The sequence below is a fragment of the Calypte anna genome, chromosome 4, assembly GCF_003957555.1.
Source record: "Calypte anna isolate BGI_N300 chromosome 4, bCalAnn1_v1.p, whole genome shotgun sequence".
Classification (NCBI taxonomy): domain Eukaryota; kingdom Metazoa; phylum Chordata; class Aves; order Apodiformes; family Trochilidae; genus Calypte; species Calypte anna.
The window spans coordinates 1,915,498-1,936,255 of NC_044247.1; the positions used below are offsets into that span (position 1 = coordinate 1,915,498).

The 20,758-nt window shown below is 39.5% G+C and overlaps 1 protein-coding gene across 3 annotated transcripts in view; it reads right to left on the reverse strand.

Annotated features, from left to right (window-relative positions):
- The window catches only part of AFF2 (AF4/FMR2 family member 2), a 330,337-nt gene that overhangs the window by 13,882 nt on the left and 295,697 nt on the right, over window positions 1-20,758 (reverse strand). For 2 of the 3 annotated variants that reach the window (XM_030449005.1, XM_030449003.1), the window contains 8 exons: window positions 19,340-20,359; window positions 17,119-17,243; window positions 11,929-12,163; window positions 9,777-9,916; window positions 9,167-9,230; window positions 4,968-5,104; window positions 1,594-1,665; window positions 1,131-1,224 (listed from right to left, as the gene is read on the reverse strand). In XM_030449005.1, the coding sequence (XP_030304865.1) occupies window positions 1,131-1,224; window positions 1,594-1,665; window positions 4,968-5,104; window positions 9,167-9,230; window positions 9,777-9,916; window positions 11,929-12,163; window positions 17,119-17,243; window positions 19,340-20,359 (1,887 nt within the window). The remainder of the gene's footprint in view (window positions 1-1,130; window positions 1,225-1,593; window positions 1,666-4,967; window positions 5,105-9,166; window positions 9,231-9,776; window positions 9,917-11,928; window positions 12,164-17,118; window positions 17,244-19,339; window positions 20,360-20,758) is intronic. The other variant, XM_030449004.1, reaches the window with a different exon arrangement.

Sequence of the window (20,758 nt, forward strand, 5' to 3'; positions counted from 1 at the left end):
GTCCAGTTCGTATTTAATTTGTTGTGGAAAGCCCTGACTGAAATCTCTGTGAGTATAACAGAGGCACTCCTAAAAACTTCCAGAAAAACCTCAATTTAAGCAGAAGATCAGGAGTAACATTTCTGAATTACAGAGACAAACACCCACAGAGGACCTCAGGGAATTCAGGACTAAGTGGGGGTTGCTAGTGTTAAAAATGACCCAGACTCAATATTCTGTTAATGGTTTAATTTAATTAATAAAATCAATAAAACACTAGCATGATAGTACTGGAGTTTTGCAGCAGAAGGGCCATTTTATCACCATTTACATGAAAATATGAAAACTGCAGTGTTAAAAGTTTTACTGGTTTGCAATACTACTATGTCAAAGCCTGGAACAAACTCAAAGGCTGAAAAATAAAACCCAACAAAAAAAGACTGATGGGCTGACAAACCAGGATGAGTATATAATTACAGAATAATATGCAGTAATAAAGCACAATAATTAACGTATGCTTGAAACAGCATTAACCAGCAAAACACAAATATCAAAAATTTGGCAAGCCTGAAGAAATATTCTGTTTCTTTCTTAATTTAGGACTTGTCATTCTTAGACTGGGTAAACATTAAACATTAGACAAGGTAAAGCTCATCCAGTCATGACAATCAGCTGATCTCCACTTGATTCAAGGCAAAGGCAAACGTTGAAGATGGAGATAAGGCAACTTGAAGTTAAAAAAGAGAAATCTCCAAGTCTGCAAGAAGCTCCAGCAAATCTCACTGAATTTAAGATCTGAACTTAACTAACTAAAGCCTAAATAATTGCTTTATTATGGTGCACTGGGGGTCAGTTCATAATCACTTCCACATTGAAAGCTTGAAAGAATCAGTTTCCTTTAAAGAACTTGCATAAGCATTACATGATGTTGAGAATAATGTTATTTTAGTAGAATTACTGAGTATGGACCTTTGAATCAACTGGCTAATCCAAAAATCCCCCAAATCACTTCTGTCCCCACTCCCTGCCTGCATTTCCCAGAGGAGAGGTTAAATGTGGGACTTTTAAGTCATGCAGTTAAAATTGTGAGAGCTCTCAGCACTGGTATGTATTTCATTTCATATCAATAAATTAAACAGAATAAAGATTACCTTAAAATATTCCATCAGAGATCTGGAGTACTTCATAGCATGGTCCTTCTTTAGTTTAAACATTCTCAAGTAGAGAAGTGATAAGCATCGGTAGCTGTGGTAATTAGGAAAGGATTATGTTAATTCTGTTGCTTAATGAAACCTATAAACTGTAAAAAAAAAAAAAAAAAAGCTGACCTATATTTTGGAGTTTCTGTTCTAAGGTTAGATTTTGAAACATGAGCAAATGGAGAAAGAGAAAAAAAAAAAAAGTGGTCAAAAGCATTAAAATTCCATCTTGATAAGAGTATAAATTAGAAGAATAAATGTTTAGTCAGCTGCTGAAGAAATCCATTAGTTATCCTTTAATAGTTTAATGGAAAACAAGAATAATGATCTTCTGTAAGCTGCTTAACTAATTCAGTACTTTTAAAGTCCTCCTTAAGATTTCAGCTGCCTCTCTCATTGTCGCAATGGGACTTACCATAAAACTGCTAATTTCTTGTCCCCTTCTGTAGCAGAAGAGCCTGTGAAATTCTTGAGTCTCATTGCATACCTTGTCAGAAAGGTGAGGAGAGAAGAAATCGAGGGTTAAGATGTTTCCAGGAATACTACTGACACTTGAAAAAAAAATAAAATAACAGCCACACATAGATATTGTTCTCTGACAGCAAAACTTAATGGTCACATTGTTCTGTAATGATGAAATCAATGTAAAATTCAACAGAAAGCACCATTTGAAATCTGGGAGGCTGAAGTAAATCACCAACCCATTTTCTGGTCCAACAAGATGAATTATTCTTGGGTATATTCAAGGTACTATATCCAGGCATCTAGGCTGAATCATGCAAATATCTGTGATGAGCACTGGACAGGAGCATAAGCTCTTGGCCCTGTATGTACTGAAGAGTAGCATAATATACAATAACATATTGAGATTATAAGGTATGTAATATATAATAATTTTGCACATAATACTTGTATATATATCTGCATATAGGGCTTGAAAAATACCTTCAAAATCCTGCTCATAAATGCTTCTCCAAAGCTTTAAATATATTATACAGAGAGAGTTGCTTCAAATACAGGAAAGGTCATGTTGACAGCTTTTTTTAATTCTTGGGTCCATTAATTTACAATTCTTGTGTACTTGGCCTTCCTTTGCTATTTCCCTGCTGCTGTCCAGCATTTGGATCATCAAAGATTAAGTATTCCTACATCCCCTCTCTCTCTTTCTTTTTTCTATTCTTCTTTTTCTTTAACTGTGCACACTCCATTCCATGCATTTAGCCTCTTGAAAATCAATTCATCGCATAAAATCATTGTTCTGAGCCCTAATGCAATTTCACAGGTACTTGTGTTAGAATAAGTAATAGAGTTCAGTGTTGCATAAGAAAGTTTTAAGGTATCTAGGCAGTCTTGATGAGTTCTCATTTACAAGGAGGTAATGGAGTGCAGGCAGGCAGTGCTACTTTCCCTCTGCCTTCCTCCCACCACCCCCATCCTCAGCCTCCAGCATGCAGCTGTAATACCTCCTGATGCCCTTCCTCCACATCCTACTCTTTGGTGTTGTTGTTCCAGTCCTACTGAGTAAGTCTGATCAAACAGAAAGACTTAGCTCTTTGGGATTTTCAGTGTTACATTAAGGATTTTAGGGTTGCTACTATCAGAAAACACCTGTCAGATCTGATATTCCCCAGTTCTTTGATGCTTCACTCGCTTTCACAAATAGGTGTCTGATGCAGATACTCAGGGCAGACACAGCTGAAGGAAAAGAGGTAAATAGTGCCTCTAATGAAGGGATGAGTAATAGTGAGAAAAATCTTCTATTTCTTATCTCACAATAAAAATCTATGTTAACTTTAGGAGCCACGTTGAGAAAATATGCACACAGAACTGCATGGTTGGTTTGTACATTCAGCACCTGCTGTAGCCCACACCATGTGTGTATCTGGCCATGGTTTTTTTATTGACCCTGTACCAGCCTGCTGCTCACCCAGGCAATCACCTTTTATCCACATCTGACCACTGACAGCAAACAAATGGACAAATGAGCCTCTCATGGGCTGCCTACAAAATGCTACATCCAAGAGTTGGTAAATTAAGCTCTGCCTTTGTTGCTAGGTCCTGAAATTACCCTCACCCAATTTTAGCTATTTAGAATCTGGAGATCTATTATAACTAAGCCCTCCAGATTCTCCCTTAGCCAAAGGCAGTTCAAAACCCCATTCCAAAGCAGTCCATGCCAAAGTCTAGCAGCCTGCAGCAGGGCTGTGCTGACATGGGGCTGCATGTGCTCCAAGATGCTGCTGACTCCATCCAGCACCAGCACTGCAGGGTGCAGGGGAGCTCCAGGTACCACCCACTTAGGTGCTACCCCTACCAGCCAGCATCCAGTTAAGAGGTGCACTGGTTGTGGCTCTTTGAGTGAAGATTTTGGTCCATCTGTTTCTGAGCAGAGAGACTGTTCCAGGCAGAGGAACAACACTTTTAACTGTGACAAAAAAATATACAAATGAATGCAAGACTCACTTGTTTAAAGAATATTTCTTTAAATACAATTTATCCTGCCACACAACTGCAATTGTGTGTTACAGGACACAAAGAACTGAACCATCCACTGTCAGAGTGCAGGAAGAGGCTCAGCACCATGGGGCAGAGTAATTGGCTCCTTTAAGTCCTCTGTTCTTGAGGGTTTAACTTGAATTGTAAGTGTTGAGAGAACATAATTTTTTGTTGATTAATCTCTTTAGATTTTCTTCTCCTGATGAAGTGCAGCGTGGAAAAACATGTTTTTAAATATTTAACAGGCATATTATTTACCTGAGAGTAAGAGCTTTTTAAGATTTGATACATTTTATTATGTAAATACCTACTTACATACAAAATGTAAAGCATGCATTATTTTTGGCAGGCCCAAATCTGGCATGTTTAAATCCTGCACATTATAAAAACACCTTTATCATATTAAACCCCAAACATTTAGAGCCTGATGTTCCTCCTTTTCTTTCTCTTGAGTAAACTGCCAGTTATTACCCTGACGTTAATGGTGATATTACCAACATACACTGGAGGAAGCCAAGGTGCATCACAGTGAATAGGAAAAATCCTGTTGTTCTACTTACAGATGAATTTAATCCTGGTTGGTTTTACTGTGATAATTTGCACAAGTAAAGCAAACAAGCCCTTACTTTGTCAGGAGACCATTATTTCTACTAAGCCAACACTATGGAATAGCTATAAGGAACAGTAGTAGATTTTAAAATAATAATTCAAATTCAAGTAAAAGATCTCTCATCAATATTCTAGCCTAAGAGTCTACAAAACTGTATTAAATCTAATTCAGATAGTTCACATTCCTTTAACTTTAAAAAATACACTTCTTTTAATGTGGAAATCTTCCTTTCTACCTATGATCTGTGCCAAGTTTCAGCTTTTTTTTTAAACAGCCAAGTTATAAACCTCTAAAACCAGGGTTTGTAATAGAAATCCTGATAGACTCACTTTAATGTTTTGAATTGTAAAACTACACCTTTTAAAAGACAAGTGTCATTGCCAAACAGTGAAATTACTATATTTTACTTCCACCCACTACATTTCAATTTTAATTTTATGAATATTGCAAATTATAACACTCGCATTATAACCTCTAAAGGGGATAATTTATAAAAGCAGTGTCCATCAATTATAAATTTTCCATGACATTAATAAAATGGCAAGAACTAATTATGATGACTTCTGAGATGAAGATGCCTTGGACAAATCATTAATACGTTGAAATGGTATTTTTTAAAACATAGCAGGTTCTAATTATGACTGAAATGAGATTATGAAAATGATCACAGAAAGGACATTAACCTGATGAGTTCCACAGTCTCTGAGTACATGGTGTATGGAGATTTAGCTTCTAATGGATCTCGCTCCATAGCGTTCCCACACTCGATGAAGGAGAGGGCAGCATCAGCATAATTCACTGCTTTCCCAAACTTCTCCAGCTGAAATGGGAATGACACCATCAAGAAAACCTTTCAGCTTTAATTTCGAGCTAGACAGATCATAACACAAAGCAACACTAGCATTAGGATGAAAGCAAAGCAACGCTGGTAGTTAGGAACAAATTCATACAGTCATTAAGATAGGGTCTCTGTTTTTACCAAATCTTTTCAGGTACAATCTGACCAAATGCTCTGCAAAGGAATGGCACTGCATGGCTACTCATGCACATGGATTTACCCAGGCAATGAGGGCCACAAAGCATGTTTGAACAAATCCACATTGTAGCAGGAGAAGCCATTCTTGCTCCTGAAGCTCGACGAGCTGCTGGTCTCTTCCAGGACTCCAGCCACCACACAGCGCTTCCAGGGTAGAAGTGTAGCAGGAAGAGCCTTTCTTGCTCCAGAGGCTCGACGAGCTGCTGGCCTCTCCATGCCTCGCACCAGAGTGAACTGAGGTCTGTGGGTGTGTGTCCCACCTTTATTGGCCCCCTGGTCTTGCTCATGCCCAATAGGGGCCTGTCCTAATCAGGCACAGGTGGACTCACACCCACTCTTTGGCAACTCAAGGCACCTGGTTGACAATGTCTCTCTACACCACATTGCTCCTCAATATATGAACTAAGTTTGAATGTCACTATGCATGAGTTAAGTAAGGACTCCATATCATTTTTCAGATGTCACATTCTCAGTTAACTGTTGACCAAAAAAAAATAAAAATCTCATCACTTATGTGATGGAGCAGAAAAAAAAGGAGAAAATATAGCACTGCTAAATATTTTATTTTACTAGGATTTTATTGCAAAAGATTTTAGCCCTCCTAATGGTTGTGATTAAACTGACTCAGACATACTGATTTCTTTTTTCATGTGTAATGAATATTATATACGACATTTTTATAGTAAGTATTTTATAACAGTATTTAACATTTTCAGTTTTTGATAGCTGGATGTAAGAATTCTACTAATGTGGCATTTGATATGAAATGTAATATACTTGAAATAATAATAAAAAAATCTTTGTATGTCTTTATTAAAATATTTTTGATGCACCTGCATTTGTTTTCTGTTCACAAAATGGAAGCCCACTCTAACAACATATCAAGCAGAACATTTAGTATTGATCCAAGATAACAGTATATTTACCTCTGTGGGTACCTCTAAGCAATAACTTACAACTAGTTCCCTATGCATGCCCTTAATTAATTTAAGTTCTGTTCTTGTGCACTGATTATTACAAAGCCTTTATATACCTGATAGGTATTACTTGGAAGATTACAAAAGGGCAAGGATTTCTAAATTTCTAATGGCTCCAATGCTTCAAACTCCATGCTTCAAGTCTTCCAATGATGACTCTTTGCTCTATGAAGAAAAGGAATCTACCTGCAAGCAGACCTAGAGCTGGCACAGTCTGAGCCAGAAATGGGATCCTGCCCTTTGCTCCACACTGACTCAGGTGGAGGAGGTGGAATTACTGCATCTCAGCCATGAATACAGAGCAATCTTCAAGATCTCTTCCATATGGTGCCCCTGTACTCAGCCCTGGTGAGGCTATAGCTCGAGTCCTGTGTCCATTTCTGGGCCCCTCAGGAAGTTCAGGAAGGAGATTGAGGTGCTGGAGCAGGTCCAAAGGAGGCAACTGGGCTGGTGAAGGGATCCAGCACAGATCCTATGAGGAGAGGCTGAGGGAGCTGGGGGTGTTCAGCCTAAAGAAGAGGAGGCTCAGGGGAGACCTCATCACTCTCTACAACTCCCTGAAAGGAGGTTGGAGCCAGGGGGGGGTTGGGCTCTTTTCCCAGGCAACTCTCAGCAAGACAAGAGGGCAGGGTCTCAAGTTGTGCCAGGGGAGGTTTAGGTTGGAGATTAGAAAGAATTTCTTTCTGGAGAGGGTGATCAGGCATTGGAATGGGCTGCCCAGGGAAGTAGTGGATTCTCCGTGTCTGGAGATATTTCCAAAGAGCCTGGATGTGGCACTGAGTGCCATGGGCTGGGAACCACGGGGGGAGTGGATCAAGGGTTGGACTTGATGATCTCTGAGGTCCCTTCCAACCCAGCCAATTCTATGATTCTATGATTCCATGATTCTATGATCAGTTGCCCCTGCAGCAACCCATCCCAATGAGTCCATTCCTTACTCCTGTCCCAGACAAGGATGGGGTTGCTGCCATAAGATGGAAAAAGCCCTGCCCTTCACCAGAAATCAATTTTCAGTCCAAGCTCAGGAAGAGCATTGCCACTAATCTCATTAACACTTGCTGACACATTCTGAGGGCACATGCACTATCTTTCTAGCAACTGCAACACATCTTTCAATGCTCTGTGTGCTTTGTCATGTCAGCACCAAGTAACCAGAAGCAATTGTTTCCATAAGACAACTAGCACTATGGGACTGCCTGGCAAATGTGTTACACGGAGATAATTTGTGTGCATCTGTATTGTGTGGGAAAAAAACCAAAACACTGAGACCTAAATAGCAGCAAGAGAAAAGCAGACACTTTGTTCATGTGTATTTATGTCTGCCAACAAGTTGTAGCTTAGTGGTTGGCCTCACATTTCCCACAAGAGCACTCTGGGTGTCAAACTGCACTTGACAGGCAAGGAAGGCACGAGGGGCTGTGCCTGCTTCTCTTAGTTCTGCTTGAGAAACACCCCTGATCCTGCAAGGTACAGCCCACGATAAGAGGACGGGACACAGGTCAGCACTTTCTGAGTGAATCAGGAGTGGATTGACACAGGATATTGAGATCATCAGGAGCCTCAGCTTGGTAAATATTTGCTAGCATGAAGCAGGCAACCCCATGCCAGAACCACGTGTATTTTCTTTAAAGGTCAATCCGTGGTGGGAGGTGGGGTCAGTCTGCTTCTGCCAGACCTTCCTACGTGCAGATGTCACGGCTCTGGCTGAATCTGCTCTGCTGGGCTGGGCTGCAGGAATCAGTGCAGGTCACCTTCTGTCACTGGGCAGGTCAGGAGGGATGGCTGCTGCCTTTCTGACACTCGTGGCAGGCTGTTAAAAGCCTGAACCCACTTTCCACAGAAAATACACTTTGTGCCCCAAGGCAAAAGGGAGCCCGGAGAGCTGAAGTAAGGAGCTTGACAGATCAACTTGCCTTTGGCAGACCCATTTTTTAATTTATGGGTTTATTTTCTTTTTAAAAACATTTTAAAAAATGTTTAAAAAAGCATTGCATGTTATTGTTTTAGGCTTCTACTTTTTTTTTTTTTTTTTTACAAACACTCATTTCTAAGCATAAAATCCGTGATGTGGAATGATATAATATGCATGCAAGAAACCCCTACAAATAATAAAGCCAGGGGTGAAGAAGCACTCAGTTCTTTCTCAGTTGTAATTTTGAGGGGCAAAGTTGAATGGCAACACTCCACCCCAGCCATCTGAATTTAAATAAATGGAAAAATCAAATCCCACTGACCCTGCCTAGATGAGTGGCTGTTCTGCACTCGGTATAGCAGACATGAGCAAATGGCTACTAAAGGTACCTCAGTGCTAGCAATAGCTTGGATTGAGCAAACTAGGACAAAATATAATTTTTCAGATTAAGTTTTATCAAAATTGAAACACTTTACTAAAGTCAGTCTTACTGGAATTTCGTCTGGGATAAAATGAGAGAAAAAGGTTTCCCAGCATTGAACTGCATTGTGAGTTTTTCTGGGAAAAGTGTGCTAAGCCTCAAAGCATGGAATAAAAAGTAATGTACTATTTAAAAATCAATTGTTGCAATTTTTAAACAATTGGATTGGAAATATTAAACACTTTGACCACATGATAATGAGGTGGAGGCGGATTTGCCTTTTTTAACTTTCTGTTATGGAATATTTCAACGTTTTTGTTTTAGGCCCAAAGCGAATAGAAAAACAAAATTAAAATACACATCATCTTTCATGAAATTAATTTACAACCACCAGGAACAGCATGACTGTTGTTCCTCCTCAGAAAGAGATATCAGCTATTGTTAGGAGCTTCTTCTTTTTTTGAGAGTCAATTTTTAAAGGCTAGGAATGATTTTCAGGGTTCAACATGTGGACAGCATCTTTATGGAGTACTTACCAATGCATCTGCTTTATGCTTCAGCTTCTTAGCCTCTTGCATGTAATAATCTGCATTGTGAAGCCTAAAGAGACAAAATGAATTATTTCAAGTCTTTGTTTCCATACAGTTGGATAAACATTGTTTGAGAAAATCTCTGAGTGCTTCCAAGAACAATTTTGATACATATACCCACTTATCTCTATAAATCTTAACCTGATATTAATCTGAAGCTGCTCTCTGCAAATATATAATGGGCAACTGGAATGTAAAATAACTAACTGTAGAAACTGGCCACCCAAAGGGCCTATTAATGTGTGCTGAGCAGAGGAAAAGGAAAAACATTTTATACTAATTAACTATAAGAAATTTCCATTAGAGGGGGTAAAATAAAAAAAAATGAAGAAGAATTACGGTGAACCAACATTCATGATTTGAAAACATTTATCAATGGAGTCTTCATTAATCAGTGACAACAGTTCATTTGTAAAGATTAAAACTCTGTGTGCCTTTGTGCTGTGCTACCCACGCAGGTGCCCGATGCTGGTGTTAAAATCAGAAATACTCTCACCAGGAGCTCTGCTTGCATGAAAATCCCAACTACATAGCACAAAGATCAAATAATTCTTACACATCATCAAATGTTATTTTGGGTCTTCTGGGCTCAGAATTCCCATTGGAAAGTGTTGACATTGCAGACCAGATGTCTGTTTCTAAATGGCTGGTGTCAAGAAGAGGGTTGGCTGTTGGTGTGTTGTGAGATTCTTCCTCCTAGAAAAAAAAAAAAAAAAAGGATTGTTATTAACTCTTCATAGCTCAAATGAACACCTTCTAATACTATGAGTGCTCACATCCCCCCCAGAAAACCCCCACAAACAAACAAAAGGCTAAGGTAAAATGTAGCACTCGTGTATACTCAACTCCATCCAGATTACCTCACAAAACCACTGTTCCATCCTTGATAAGCCTAATACATTAATTAGGCAACATGATTCTACTTCTGACCCCTCACCTGAAGTCCTTAACATTCACTCTCTAACCAGTCAGCCTGGATACCACCAATATTGAGACACTGGCTAAAGAAAGAGTGGGGAAATCTCATGCAGAAGGGCTGGATGTAAACTCAGCATCATTTATGGTGCACTAATGTTACCCTTTTGCCTATGTTATTGTTAGATAAGTGTGAGGTGTCTGAAAAGTCTGCTTGGATTTCAGTGAGGAGCTGTCTCCTCAACCTCACTACACAAAAGAGAAAGAAGAATGGAAAGCAGAAGTCAGGAGTTGTTACTTTGCATTGATTAAAACCAAACAAACCAGAAGCATTTAAATCAGGTGATTGCGACTTGCAAGCCAAGTTCACAAGCAGAGAAACTAAATTACAGAAGAACCAATGAACTAGGGAAAGAAGTCCAACATGGTTTAAAAGGCAAATATTTCATGTATCCGGTTAATAGATAAACCAAGGATAAATCTGCCTAGAGATGCAGGGAGAGGAAGTGGCCCTGCTGTTCACAGAGCATTGTTTATTTGCTGACATATCCAGTGCATTTTGTTATTGATTTCAGTCCAGGGCGTGTGTATTACTCTCACAGCTTGAAGTGACACAAGGATATCAGAAAGCAACAGGGATGAATGAATAAGGTGAAGTGATTTGTCACCTACAATCCAAGGCAACTTGTGAGTTTTACTGTTACAGGGCACAGTAACAACCTCTCACAAAGCAGTGAACTGTGAAAAAAGGGGCTGTGCATGTCCTTTTCTGTAGCAGAATTTTCTTCTTGTCTTTTAATTTTGACAGTCATGCTAAGATATAGCTTGATGCTAAATGATATGTTTGAAACTCTAGAGGGAGGACTGTTTTCTAAAACGGGACAAAAAAAAAAAAGAAAAAAAAAGAGAAATTCTGCTGTTTGACCTAGAAGAGGATGATGACAAACTGATGTGAAGTTTTATGGGTTTTTAGTGAATTTGCTATGCAGCTTCTAGCTTTTGGCTCTTTTTCATGTATTTGCAGTAAAAAACCATCTGAATCTGGTCAAAAGCAAGCCAGAAAGAAAACCTTTGATAGGGAGATGATCCTGAAAGAAATTCTTTTAGGGGAGAAACCCTATTCGCATGGTATTTAAAACCTAACATCCCTAATTCATGCAGATTAGATGTAAATAAACCTTACTGCTGGCAGCTGGGAGCCTACAAACTAGAGTGAAGATATTTCCATGTTGAATATGCTATGGACAAGTAGCTTTTAGCTAGATTTTGAGTGTCTGTTTAGTTTAGGCTGCAATATTCAGTGTAACTACAATGCTTAATTCTGGATGAGAATTTGAGGTAATTGTTCAGGTGCTGGGTACCAAAATTCTTGAAGTTTTATTTCCTATATGTGTGTGTGTTGTAGCTACAGAGTTAAGGGGCTAATTGGAGGTAGCTGGTGGCTGCAAGGCTCTTTGCTGTGGCTCAGAGTGTTTCAGGGAGTGATAGACATCACAAAGGCCATGGTCTAGTAACTGCAACGGTAGTGGATCAAGGGTTGGACTTGATGATCTCTGAGGTCCCTTCCAACCCAGTCGATTCTATGATTCTATGATCTAATGCTGACCTGAGAATGGAATTTGGAAGAGTTGAGCATGGCCAGCTCTGCAAGGACCCACTCATTGCTGCTCTTGAGTGAGGCTACGTAAGCATTTAAAAATAGATACTGGGAAAACAAAAAAAAATCATCAAACAGAACAAAGCTAAGTTAATTTTGTCTTGTTCACTTCCAGCAACTGAGGTCAATCACTTACACAGATTCCTTTGGGGTTGGAAGAAGATTTATTTTCATTCTTTCTGTGTTTAGAAGCAGAGGAGGAAGAGCTGCTGGTCTGAGGGGGGTTGGGGATGTTTGTCTCTTGGCTGAAGGAGCTGTTGTCACCGCTGTGCCGCCGGTGCAGGGGCTCATCCAGGAGGGGAGACAACGGAGGAGGGAACAGCTTCTCTTCTCTTTTCTTCACCACCTTCTTCACGGAGCTGCTGCTGCTCCTGGGACACAGAGAAGAATCAGCTACAATTCAAGAACCTTGGTTAATCCTCCATAGCACAAAGCTCTAGGTTTTGTTTACTGAGAAGCCAGCTCTACCATTAAATATATCCCTGAGCTCACTGTCCTAGGAGCTAAGCCATAAGGGAACAGGCAGTGAAAGCAGAAGTTACCTCTGCCTTTCCAATGCCTGCAGAGACCTCCAGCTTTGGAGGACAACCTCCAGTGCATTAGTACAAATTGCATCCAATTTAAATGCTAATTTGAGTCAATCTTCATTTGAGAGGTCACAGAGGTTCTAAATCAGCAAAGTGCTGGAAAGTTTGATGCATGGGTTTAGTTCCTTTGACATCAAGTATGACTATTTATGTGTTTACCATTAAGCATCTTTTTAAGAGGTGCATACACACAACAACACGAGCAACCTTCACAAAAAAAGCATAACAGCACGTGGCATGTGAACATAAAAAATAATTTATATCAACTAAAAAATTAGAACCATAACAATAACAAGATTATAATTATTTGACCTCTAGAATAAAACCCATGTTCAACACTATATTAAAATGATACATTGTAGCTGGCAAAAGCCCTCGAGCAAATATTGGTTGATGAATTGAACGTGATTCAGAAAATGAATGTGGTTTTGACACGAAGGTTCAAGTAATATGATAATCTTTTGTCTGTTTTATGTACAGAAATTGTTAGCTGGCTAGAAATGGCAGCTGTAATACACAGCAAAAAAAAACCCAAAACCAACAAAACAACAAAGCTGCTAGACCTTTCTCCCCTCAAATCCATTAAACAACAACAAAAAACCCCACAACAAAGCCCAATACCTCACTGACTGTTTAACATGTTAATCTACCCATAGATTTTCATTTTAGGTACTGTCCTACCTCAATCAATGAAGATAACCTGAATTTTAATCTTTTGTCAGACATCTAATATCGCACTACACAATCATTTACTTTTCATGATTATTGACTACAGCTCCAATAACAAATTAAGTCAACAAGAATTTATGTTTCACTCCCAGTCACTTTCAGCCAGTGTCAGGAATTATGGATCTATGCCTTAAAGTAAGCAGGGAAAGAGGAGAAGGCAACTTAAGCTTTCTTACTTCATATTCTGGAGCCCTCTCTCATTTCAGACTGGCCTCTTCTGCAACTTCACCAACACTATCAGTATCTACATCTGCTTTGGTCATTTCCCTACTTTGACTCTTCTGTGATACAAAAAAATGTTAGCCTGTCTGTGAAATCAGATTGAAATCACTAGCTGCCCATGCTTCAGGTTCTTCTCCTTCAGCTCTGCTACTCAAGATTATTTTAATTTGGCTAAAGCAGAATCTAAAATATCATCTTTGAAGCTCTCTGATACTAAACATCTTCAGACTGAGGAAAGAAAATGAGCACAGAGTTCATATTGTACAGAATAGGACTAGTATTTCAGAGCTGTCCTGCTCTGAAAACACCGTGGCCTCAAGAAGATCAAAAGCAAGCAAGCAGGTTGGAAAAGCCTGGCAGTTCTTTGAGGAGACTGATTTATGCACATGTGGTCCTGCAACATGACCTCCAAAAAATTCTCACTCAAAGACTCATCTGTTAGCTTTTATACCCCCAAAGGCCATTTTGGAACTCTGACAAGTAACCATAGCTCTAGCACAATAATACTTTGAACATTTTCCAGAGGAAAGTTTTCCAAGGGAGGGTAAGTGCTGACCCAGGAAAGTGTGCATATGTTCTTGGATTGCAGCAAGGCAGAGCAGACATGGTTTATGAAATACCTAGTAGCAGAATCCAAACCCTTTGCCTTCCAAATGATTGTCCAACACAGGGAACCCTGAACTTGCACATATAGCTGGGAGGTCAGAACAAAGTTGTTCTCTGTGCCCCGTGGCATGGGGGTGTGGGGAGCTCTTCTCTCCCGCTGTTACAGCTTTGCAAAGGGAAGAGCAGCCAAATCTGGCAGATCTATCTCAAAAGTGCAGAAAAATTTAATGTGAGCCATTGACCAAGCACCTTTTATGATCTGACTCTACACCAGTAGTAAGGTTCCTCAGTGAATGTGTGCCTGTCTCCAGAGCAGGACTGTACTTCCACAGACTTTACCATTGCACAGGAAAATTTAAGGCACATTTAAAGCAATCGAAGGAACATTGCTTGGATGTTACACAGAGATGGAGAGGTTAGAGTAGTACAAGAAAAAAAATGCTGCAGGTACTAAGATTAAAACTTTGCTACTTTAAATCCTGGTTCACTTCATCTTTGGGGTCAAATATAAGATGGGCCAAGCCAGCATGGAGATACAGCTACTCAGCTCTGGAACACAAGTCGTTCTGTGGGTGGGAAGACATCACAAAAGGAAAATGCTCTTGAGAACATTTTTTTTCTACATAACTCAAATAAAAAAAAAAAAAAACAAACCACAGACAAAACCAACAATACTTTATAGTTATAATTCTGTCTAGTTTTTTTTTTTTCCCCTATTGCTCACTTAATCCAACATGTTTTCACAGGAATTAAGCTGATAATTTATTTAGCAATGTTACCTCCCTCAGATTTACACCAAAGCATTTATGTTAACAATAACCTCCATGAAATAGGTTGTTACCAGCAGTTAACCAGATTGTCACTTTGCTTTGGGCTATTAATGGGCTAAGTAAGTGGTCTTTGATTGCAGTAATCACTAATTCTGAATGAATTTATTGCAATAATTACTGAGACTCAATGGTTTAATTTGCTGACACGATTGTTAGTTAAACTATATTTAAAATCTAAGGAGAAACACAGTAAAAGTGCAAGGAAAAAATACAAGCAGAACGGATGGTCTTGTGGCTGCAGGCTTTAATCCTTGCATCTGAACTGGCCAATTATCAAGGAATGGGGAATGGGAAGGCTCCCCATCTCCTTTTTTTTATTTTTTATTTTATTTTATATATATATATTTTTTTTTCCCCTAGCCCAGTTTCTTCCAGATTCCTGAATGCATTCAAATTTTGGCCCAAAGATCATGGTCTTGTCAAAACACTCTTGTATCTATAAAAAGGCCCAATGAAAATCTTTTGAGTGTGCCTTGGGTAACTTGGTTTGTTGGCACTGGGACCAGATTCTAAGGAGACCTGAAGTTGCTCCCCAGTGAGTACATCCACCATGGGATGCAACCCCTTCTTAATGGATGAACTTCGTCATCACTTCTGTACCTGAATCTCCCTCAGTTCTTGAAGCCTTTAGCTAGAGACTTAGGAGTTCTAAAAGCAAATATAGAAACTTTGGGAATAAAGAAACAAAAGGCAAAGCCTGTCTTTAAACCTTTTACCACTGAAGCACTGTTTGCCCAATGCCCTTGAACATATACATCCAGCTTCCCCTTAAAACTATACTTAACCCTCTGGATAACCTCTTGGCTGCTTAAAACCAACCAGTGGCTTTCCAGAAATTTGTTGTCACACAGAGCAACCAGCTCCCTAATCTTTGGGGAAAGACATTGATGTACATTCAGTTGCACATCTCTGTTAAAGACCTGAATTATCAAACAATTTTGCATTTTTGCCAAGTGAACTCAGAAGATACTAATAATAAATGCAGCGTGATCCAGGTCTCACTGCAGAGGAAAAGTCAGACAATTTTGTTTCAAAACTTCAGATAGACAAGAGAAAAAGATAACATATGGAAAAAACTATTGATGGACACAATTATATTTTAACAGAGAATACCAAAGGCTGGAAAGCTCTGAGGAATCCAACTAATGACCTGGAAAACAAGCTCAAATTAAGAAACATCAGGTTTGGGGGGTGGATCCTTAGGGCTTGCTGGTGACTAGAATAGAAAGATTTTTTTTTAATGGATTGTGGAGGTGTTAAGGATGAATAATTCTTTGTTCCCTCTGCAATATATAGCTGCTCATTGTATTTGTAGCAGTGAAAATCAGGCAACACCCATAATGATATTTATCAAATGTGCAACATGTTACAGATCATGATGTAACTTTCAACTTACCTGCCTTTTCAAGACTTCAACTCTAACTTTCTCAGGGGTAGAATGAGGAGATAGTTCAAGGAGTGGTTATTCCATAATTACATGAGTATAAGTGAAATTATGCTTAACCTTCTTTATGGATTTTAAGATATGTTTTCTATGTCACAAAGAATTTTTTAACTTTATCTAAATCTAAATAATACCACCAAAAAAAAAAAAAAAAAATCAGAAGCACTTTGCAGGTTTGATTCTTTACTTCTCTGAGTGTGAAGCAGAAAGAAATGCCTCATCTCAGAATAGTAAGTGCACAAAATTGATGACAGAAGGGAATTGGATTCTTTGGTTATTTATAGAATGTTATGCTTGTGATTAAACTAATCAGAATCATTATTTATGTGGTGCCTGTTTGCTCAGGCATCATAGCCATCTCTCCAAGGCACTCTGAAAGGCTCAAACTATTTGATTAGATGGCCACTGAAATCCAAAACGTGTACATCTGAAACATTTTGGATGGTCAACCCTGGCATTGCTGTAGTCAGAGTTAAAGAATTAGACCAAAAACAAACAACAAAGTCACTTCTTTATTCCATAAAACTGCAAACTGACTCTTATGAAAATGATTTTAAAAAATAAATTTTGGGTGATCAAATAAAGCTCAGTTTTAGTAGGATCATCTGGCCATAGAGGTTAGGGATGATAGGGGCAAGAAAGAACACTGAAAGGATGAAGTATGGGGCTAGAAGGGTACACCAGGATTGTGGGGGCACTCTGAACTGCTCTGGTCTGTCAGAAGGATGAATGAATCTCACCCAAATCCGTGTGGATCCTCTTCCTGATGGCTGGGAATACCAATGCTGGGTCATTTATGCTTATGGGCTGCAAAGCCCACCTGGCTCTATAGGAAAGACATTTGTAACACAGTACCAAGAAATCCCTCATGAATATTATGTAAAGAAACCAAACAGACAAGGACTTACTCTTTAGTGCTGGTTAATCTGTGATTGGGTATTGGAGAGATGCAAGGTGGGAGCAAGCATGAGGCTGAGGGGTCCTCCAGGCGCTGCTTCTTGCTTTCAACAAAGGTATCCAGGCTTTCTGTCTGCTTTAACAAAAAATGGAGAGCTTGAAAGATCCAGCATCTATGTACAATTTCACTGAGCTCCTGCTCAGGAATCTCAGTGTATTTCCTTGACAGCAGTAGCAGTTATAATACTCTTCTAAGAGAAGTGAAAGTTACCTGAAATCAGGGCTAAACGTGCTCCACACACAACATGAAGTTATATAACAAGGGACACAGCCAGCTAATTGGGAAGCAAAAAACCTCACGTGCTATAGTTATCTTCTGTAGTGCACTGGAGTTTAATTAATAATTCAGATGGAATGACTTGATAGGACTAAATCTTACTCAAGTAAACAGTTTTCAGTTATTGTCTTAATGGAAGATGATGGGAAAACTTTCCTGAGTAAGTGTTCCTCACAGGATGAGACTACAGGACTGAGCTGGGGGAGTCATTAACAGTGAGCTGGCTTAAAATTTGCTTTGAAAGATTCCCTGATGCATGACTTTTGTGCTTGAACTAGGATGATACAAGCAAAGCTGATTACTGCTCTGTCACTGGAACCTTCATCTCAACCTTCAAGCTAAATCCATATCAACCTCTGGCTAGAATAAATCTTTTAATAGCAAGACTTAGAAAGACAAATCGGGCTCTCCCTATCCTGTGTTAACTGTTGATACACCTTCATGTCATCTTAATTGGTTTGTTTGTACCAGTGAACAATCACACAGCAACTGAGCAGATCATTTCAGAGAATATCTGATGTCTGTACAGTCCCAAAGTGAGACTCCTCATTTTGTTACTTTCTGATTCAAAGGCCCAGCTAATGAAATTAAAAGGTTTTGACTTTTGTATAACTTTTTTATTTTTTCCTTTTTCTTTCTTTTCTAGGAGCCCTCTGCTTAGTTGCTGATACTATACTCATTTTTAGCCAAGAGTCCTCCATCATATTGACCCTGCACTAAGTTACCTAGCAAAGATGGTTTTTGTACAATTAATATACATCCTGGTATACATATACATACACATAAACATGAATATTTATACATCCCTTTCCTCTTCTCGTCTCTTTCCTTCTTACATATCTGCCTTTAGTGTACAACTAGAATACAAATTGAATAAAAACCTGCTGAGTTTACTCATGTGATTATTTCCACTTAATTCAACTGGGAAGGAGCCAGTGCAGTGACTCATGTAGGCAGGGGCATTGTCTGTCTTTGTCTTGTATTAATTCTCTCAGACCACTGGACTGCTCAAACCCATGATTTCAAGAAGTCCACTAGAAAAGACAGCTGAAGCCACATTCCCAACAATTTATAAAATTTGGGGTATAGAAAAAATACACTATGATGACTTCTCACAGGCAGAGCAAAGCACAACCATTTCAGCTGGAAAAAGCCGTCTACAAAAATTCATTTATGAAATAAAACTTCAGTTTCTTTTCTGAAAACACATTTAGTTTGAAGTGTATTGTCATATCTCACAAGATAGGACACCCCTGGGCACAAATAACATAAAACACATGATAAAACATAATGCCTGAAGTCAAAATATATATTCTTTTTCAAGTAGCTGTGTGGAGAAAGCAGCTAGTTAAGGAAATGATATTTCTATGAATCACATTTGTTTATACAACAAAACAACATAATGACCTAATTCACCAGAAGCATAAGCAAGCACCATTCCATTAACTTCAATGAAGCTATGTCTGTTTAAGACAGTACTGAAAATGCCTTAATCCTACAGACAATAAAACACTGCCTTCCAAACAGAAGTCACATTTTCCTTCTATTTCTTTACCCATAGTAATAGGAGCTCATCACTGGGAATCCTTCTGCAGATTACAGAACACTGGGAATTAATGGCTAAGAGCAAATGCAGGGAAAAACTTGTAAGATATATCTCAAAAACCCCACACCAGTCATTGATTTTGTCACCTGGAGTTTGTTTTTAGCTGTTTTCTGAGCTTGGTTTGTAATGCACTTGTAAAGGTACATCCCTTTAAATAACAGCTGAGCCTTGGTGTTATGATGCCTCCTCACAGCCCTGCTGAAGGTGTAATGAGGAACCACTGATTACAGCCCTTACCTGGAATTCAGAGGAATTCAGTGTTTTCCCCCAAATGATGAAAATTCCTTACCTTGTGTTTCCTTTTGGATTTTGTGGATGTTTTTTCAGCTGCCGGGGTGGGGGACTCTCGGGATGGTCGCCTGTGTTTCACAGTTGCCTCTCTTGGTTCACTTTTCACAGATGTGGTCTCGAAAGGCTCCTGTCCAGGTATCCTCGAGAGTAAACTAAGGTCTATTTTCACCCAAAGAGTTTTCAGTTCTTCGTATTCTCTCAATGGGGACAGAAGTTCATTTTGTACAATTGGGATAGGAGAAAAGAGCTGTTCCTCCAAGTCATTGCTGGTCTGGTCGATGGATGTGTTGCTGCCATTGCTGGTCAAGCTACTTACACTGAGGATGTTACTGCCAGAGTCCTTCACTTTGACACCATTGCCAGGCCCGCTGCAAGCTGGCAGTACCTTAGCCTGCAAGCTCTCCTCCTGGTCTGTATTTGAGTCAGAAGTAGATGAATCAGTTTCAATGAATTCCCGGGATTTAGGGACAGTTTTGCTGGGGCCTCTGTACTTCTTCTTCTCTGAAGTGAGACCCGTGCTGGTTCTCGGTTCTTTCCTTGGCGCCGTCTTCCCGACTGCCGCTTTAGTTCGAACCTTTGGCTGCTCGGGGGGTTCCTGTGTGTCTTTTTCTTTGGGAGTGTTGCTGGTATTATTTGGTTTGGGCCAGTTATACTCTTCTACACTGGAAGTCCTTTCTACCTTTTTGGGTTGCTTTTTCCCAGTAGTCCTTTGTGAAGTCGGCTCATTATGAGCTGGCGACTTCTGCTTGGAGCTCTTTGACTCTGGGGTTTTCTGGGCAACTCGTGGTTTGGCTTTCTCTCGGATGGGACTAAGGATCGCCCGGTCTTTGGGATCAGTCGGGGGCAGGCTGCTGTTGATCTTCCCTTTGTTTGGTCCTTCGGCTTGCTGGCTGCTGGGGGCCTGGGAGCTGGTCTCGCTGTGAGGCTCATTTTGATTGTTGATGATGGTCTTGTTGTGGGGGTTCACTTTATTTAGCCATTTATCCAGCTGCCATTTGTTTGTTGAGGGAGGTTCAGGCTGCAGTTTGAAGAATGAAAAGGAACAAATCTTAGACAGCAGCGATGTTTTCCCCTTTAATTGAGAACATTTTTATTTCAGTCAACTAGTGGTGACTGCTAGTTTTATGGGAGTATTTATAGAGTATTTATGGTTAATTAGGCTTCCTTATCTGGTTTACAAAGTGGCCCTGGAGAAATTTAATACAACTAAAAAGTTTAGCTGGTCCCTGAAGACATAGTTTTGTCATGTTGCCTTTCCTTAGTCCCAACAGAATACTGTGTCAACAAAATCTTCTCTAGCTACTGGCAAAAATCTAAATATTCCTTTAAAGCAATTCAAATGTAGGCCAGAAGGACTCTTCCAAAAGCTAGAACAACTATGTGGGTCATACACGGAAAGGGAGAAAAAAGTCAACAG